The sequence below is a fragment of the Amblyomma mixtum genome, chromosome 7 (genome assembly GCF_055824585.1).
Source record: "Amblyomma mixtum isolate Tamu chromosome 7, ASM5582458v1, whole genome shotgun sequence".
NCBI classification, from domain to species: Eukaryota; Metazoa; Arthropoda; class Arachnida; order Ixodida; family Ixodidae; genus Amblyomma; species Amblyomma mixtum.
Window position 1 is genome coordinate 139,804,226 of NC_143018.1, and position 6,000 is coordinate 139,810,225.

Genomic DNA, 6,000 nt, shown 5'->3' on the forward strand with positions numbered 1-6,000 from the left:
TAAATCATTAGTACAAGAATTTGTTACAGCATAGTTAGCGGATAAATACAAAATATAGAAAATATAAAATCAATACTTCACAAAAACAAGGTCAAAAATCACAATAACGCAGGTAATATAACACATCAGCAAAAAGTGAATAACACATCAGTATTCCAATAAAAATACTTTGAGCATGTTTTTGAATTCAGGCAAGGAAATTGATGTTTTTAGACTGGGTGGCAATGTGTTCCAAACTTAAATGGCTTGAAAAGACGACGTCGATTTACCATAATTGGTATGGACTTTCGGGAGCAGAAAATTGTTTCTTGCTGCAAATCTGGTAGGGTTGTAATTCATCAGCAGGATGGGGTCTACAAACTGAAAATGTAGGGTGCCATGTAGTAATCTAACGAACATGATTGCAAGGTGATACTGGAAAAGCTGGTGGACTGGTAGAGTACTGTGCTCCTGTAATAAAGAACGAGCATTAGTTGAGAAAGGGCTACGGGTAATAATGCGGATGCCCTAGTTTTTTAAGTGTTGCAGAGACGACAAATGGCAATGATAAGTATTTCCCCATGCAATAATGTTTGCCATAATATTTGCCATAATTTCGGAGACACTGCACTTTATTTCAAATGTGTAGGTTTTCGGGGGCATAATGCGCAACTTTTCTCTGAAAGGAAACCAGTTCGTTCAAAAAAATCGTCATTGTTTTTAATTTCTTTTTTATAGGCTAAACCTAAATGGTTAGCGTACATATCGTATGTGGCCATTATATTGTTTGTCTGAGAGAGAGGAAGAGACGGTTGCTCATCAAGAATATTAGAAATATATCTTAGCATTCTTTTCTGCAGTCTAAAATTTTACGCATTTTTCTTACGGTTGTCACTCCCGAGGCCATGTTACAATATTTTATGTGGTCGTAGAACAGTCCATGTTTTTTCACAGTTTTAACCTTAGTAAGGAAGATTTGTTTGTTTATATTAGTCAAGCCAAAGACTCGCGACAACGTGTGTATAACATGATCCACTTGGTCATCACTTGACATCTGCAATGGAGGGGCTATTCCTGCGTCGAGCGGCGGGCCGAGGCTCCAGCCTCGGTGTAACCAAGCGAACGAGCGCATCGGAGCATGAAAGAGGGCGAATGCACAGCGCAGGGAAGGATTAGAGACGACGATAGCGAAGAGGGCACAAGGAGTGGAGCAATGCAGTAGCGTGAAGACAGGTCGCGATGACCCGCCGCAAAACTAAAAGAAGGAAAAGCATCTTCTGGAGCACGCTTGAAGGCTCGGCCTTCCAGCTATCTCCTCTCACCTCACGGCCTTGATAAGGGTGAGAAAGATGCAGTCTGAGGCGAGTCGCAGCGCCTACTACCTTACACGGCACCGCCACCCGCTTCGAGAAACTTCCTGCTTGGTTATTTCGACAGCGCTATTCGGATGGCAGATCACGCATCGACAACTTCATTATTGAGCTACCACCTGCGGCATGCATCGATCGCCTTTTGCCTCTCCCCCCCCCCTCCCCCAATCTATCTAAAGCAACCCTTGTCAAAATTATCACGTTGAAGGACAGCTATGCCTGGTGTTCCGGGTGGCATTTGGCATTGAAGGCGAAAGCCATTAATGGCTCATACTAGCGGCCATGACTCTATCCGTCCATCCCTCCTTCCGTTACATAAAACGTTTGTGATTTTTGGCGTGCACAACAGATGACGTCACCCACCCACATGCTACGAAGACTTCCTGCCAACGAATATGCAGTTCTCCTTTTCTAGGGTCAGGACGCCGGAGAGCGTTGCGGGAAAGGATTTCGCCTCATCGCACATTCGCCGCATCGTAATCGCTAATAGAGTCAGGAGACCCTTAGACATCAGTGAACCAAATGATCAGGCAGGTTTCCGGAAACGATACTCGACAATAGACCATATTCACACTATCAATCAGGTTACACAGAAACCCCTATATACAGCCTTCGTTGATTACGACAAAGCATTTGACTCAGTGGAAACCTCAGCTGTCATGCAGGCATTGCGGAATCAGGGTGTAGAAGAGTGCTATGTGAAAATATACGAAATTCTAGACATCGATTGCACCGCTACAACAGTCCTCTATAAAGTAAAATATAAAATTTCAATAAGGAAAGGTCTGAGGCAGGGAGACACGATCTCGACAATGCAATAAACCGGCTGCTTACACAAGGTATTCCGGGGCCTGAAATGGGAACAGTTGAGGATAAGAGTTAATGGAGATCACCCAAGTAATCGGCGATTCGCTGTCACTCAAGATATTAACTGCAAAGCATGATCAATAAGTTATACAGGCAGAGCAGAACGTTGGGGCTAAAATTAACATGCAGAAAACCACAGTAATGTTCAACACTCTAGCATGGGAGCAGCAGTTCGCCATTCGTAGCGAGGTGCTTGAAGTAGTAAGAGAATATGTCTACTCAGGGCAGGTAGAGACCGCAGATCCGGATCATGAGAGGGAAATAACCAGAAGAATAAGAATCGGATGGAGCGCATTTATGCCAGATTCTCTCAAATCATCAATTGCAGTTTACCAATATACCTGAACAAAAAAGTATAAAACAGCTGTATTTAACCGATACTCACCTATAGAGCAGAAACGTAGGGGCTAACAAAGAGGATTCAGCTTAAATCAAGGACAATGCAGCGAGCTCTGGATAAAAAAAATTATAGTTGTAACGTTGACAGATCTGCAGCGGACGGAGTGGTTGAGAGAACAAATGCGAGTTCATGACATCCTACTCTAAATCAAAAGGAAGAAATGGGCTTGGGCAGGGCATGTAATGTGAAGGAAAGATAACCGCTTGTCCTTAAGAGCAACGGAGTGGATTCCAAGAAAAGGCAAGCGTAGCAGGCGCCGGCAGAAAGTTAGGTGGGCGGATGAGAGTAAGAAGTTTGCGGGTTTACGGTGGCCGCAAGTGGCAGAGGACAGGGTTAATTGAAGAGACATGGAGAGCTCTCATCAGGCAGCACCGGGAACGCCAGCTTGCCTGCTTGTCTGGCGCCCATCAGGGTCGCTGTATTCCGCTTGAGGCTGGAATACTTCCTGCCAATCTCCCTCTACACATACCCTCCCCAGCACTAACTTCTACCTACCCATTGCACCCATTGCATTTCACCCACTGCATTTCACCAATTGCATTTCACCCATTGCATTTCACCCATTGCATTTCACACATTGCACCCATTGCATTTCAAGACGATCGTGTTCTGGCCCAGGCTGCCCACCATACTCTTCCTTTCTCTATTCACACGATGGCACACACAGACGCCTCACGCGTCCCTAGACACCGGACGCCATACAGCTCACATGTGGGCCTTATAGCAGTCCTTGCAGGCTCAACCACGCTAGAAATCGCGCCCATCATACGCGCCATTTAAACATTCAATCAAATCCCTACCGCAACTAACTACATTATCGCCGCCGACTCACACGCCGCTCTCCTATCTATCCGAAACCTTACTATACCCCTTTACTGGCGAGGCGATCTCCATTAGGCTATTCTCGCCCTACACCAAGCCACTGTCACTCCGAATAGGATCTCTGGTCATTCAGGGATCACCGGAAATAAACTGTGTAATCGGATCGCCCCCAAATTTCATAACCGGACTTCGGTGCTCCCCCACGTGAGTCCACCAACGAGTGGCGAGGCGCACGCTGCGAAAAGCACTCTGAAAGAATACTATAGACAGCTTGGAAAAAATTTTACGTGTCTTCCGACTCCCCACTCCCAATCTCACTTTCACTAAAACTCGAGTGTTAAGAAAAAATCAAACAAAATCTAGCGCGTTTTTTCTTTGCCGGATGCTAGCTAACACCTCATGTCCCAACTGCCCGTCCCCGCACGCGAATCTTCAACGCTGCCTTCTCCTCTGTCGCACTGCCTTGCAACCGCTGCGCTACCCCCAACCTCCATTTGTCAACTGGCTTGGCTGGCTGGAATGCGCTTCAACGAAGGAGCGACTATGCTTCATACGTCAGGCCGCCGACCTACTGGACGCTTAATTTGTGCCCCCCGTAAAGTTCTTTATAGCCACTACTACTTCTTCATGTCAAAATAAGATTGGCCGGAAAACATCGCGCAGAAAATCTAGGACCACTTTTTTAGTTATTTTAAAATAATTAATGGGTGAATAATCCACAGGCTCTACATCATAGAATAGGTCTTGCAAGGGATAATTTTGTGAATAACGTATTTCATACTGGCAAACTCGGGTCCCTCGCTCTGAGTGCATGAAAATTTTCCAGATCTCTGGAACGGTTAATTGCAGTCCGTGACCAACTCGAAATCGGTAAAATTTATGTTCTGCAGCTTATATACGTTCCTTGTTCTCAATTTCGCTCAGAAAATTCTGCGTGCATATTTTTGTTCATAAAGGTGCTCACAATACTAAATTACGTTCACAGTTGCCTTCACAAGTGCAGTCACTATGTCTGTGACAGCATTATATTGTTTCTATTACGATACCTAGCCAGACAACACTTCGTCGAAATCAAATTTCAAGATCTTGTGACCAAATAAAACAAGACGGAGTCGATATTTTATAGGCCGTGCGGGTTCTTTCATCGCGACTGCCAACAACGAAATTGTACGGGTGCCAAAACTTCAACCCTATCCTTCTGCTTGTTTTATTGAATACATCACATTGTTTCTAGTAAGTCATAGATGAACCTGCGATTTTACGTTGCACTCGACTTTCCAGATGCTGTGGCTCCCCACAAGCAGCTTCGCGGCGGCGTAGAGTTCGTGGACAAAATTCCGCAGACCGAGACTGGAAAGCCGCATCGCCGCCAGCTCAAGGACGGCTACCTGCAAAAACAACAAGCCGCCAATGGCCACCGCTGATAAGCTGCGCGGCGAAAAATCATCCGCTGGGGATTGTGCAGCTTTCGTTACTTGCAATGGTTTCACTGTGTACCTCGACAGCCCCAGGACTGCACTAATCAAGAAATATGCCCAATATGACCTCGCAACACTTGACTAAAGGCGCCAACTAGGAAAGGCAGAAGTCACTTCTTGTTGCGTTTGGTATAGTTATACATGTTAGTGCAATAATCAGCACAAAGCTCAATGGCATCCGTAGTGACTGTTACTACAAAAAAACTGTCTTATTCAAAACTATTTGTTTCAAATCAAATCATATATAAGTCGAAACGAGAAATTTTTAGATTCCATTCGGTGAGACTTGCGAAAGATCAAATAGAGGTCAGTTAAACATTCAAAAACTGTTGTTAAAAACGCGCTTTTTAATCTGAGAGTAAAGTCAGCTACCTTAGTGGAGATTATTTACTGCACATTCTTTCTATGCAATATTTCTGAATAAAAGCATCGCATCCTGCTCTCCTGCCTGATCATATTTGTCGACTGCAAACACTAGCCTGCTAAATCTCAATGACGGAAATTCTTTCCCAACCCTCAACAGAACCAGGAGGTCCTTATCCGTCACAGTATAGCATTCGGCCTTTCCCTGTTTTGCCGATACTAGAGACCTCACCCCATCGCTACATATAACTAAAATGAAAGGCTTCTTCCCTACGACAGAACAGCGCGGACGAACGACGTAGGAGGCCGAGCGCAAGTTTATAAGTAGCCTTTTATTTTACGCGCCGCTTTGCTCGAGGACCAATCACCAGACCATGTTATGAGAGAGGCGGCACGCTGCTTATGCTGAGAGTAACGCCACTTTGATGCAGCACCCCCTCTTCATACCTATAACTCCCCCCAGGCGAATAAATCCATGTGGGTTGCTGACCAGAAGCACTTTTCCTCAGACTGGTTATCGCCGGCAACCAGTGGAATTAACCATCAAAGTGCTGGCGCGAAACACGAACAAATGGAGACGAGACAGGAAAGACAAGGACAGGCTTACTCTAGCCTCGTGTCTTCGTGTCCCTTCCTGTTTCTCGTCGCGCAGTCAATATGTCTCCTGACCAACAATCCCGCACCAAACTTCTACTCCTCAACCATAGTATTCCTGCAGCGC

At 45.4% G+C, this 6,000-nt stretch overlaps 1 protein-coding gene across 1 annotated transcript in view; it reads left to right on the forward strand.

Moving 5' to 3' along the window:
- LOC149337705 (luciferin 4-monooxygenase-like) overlaps positions 1 to 5,205 on the forward strand; it is a 118,195-nt gene extending 112,990 nt beyond the window's left edge. Inside the window, exon 11 of the mRNA XM_089554498.1 lies at positions 4,720 to 5,205. Within this exon, the coding sequence (XP_089410624.1) occupies positions 4,720 to 4,862 (143 nt within the window). The 3' untranslated portion in view covers positions 4,863 to 5,205. The remainder of the gene's footprint in view (positions 1 to 4,719) is intronic.
- Positions 5,206 to 6,000: the final 795 nt, after the last annotated feature.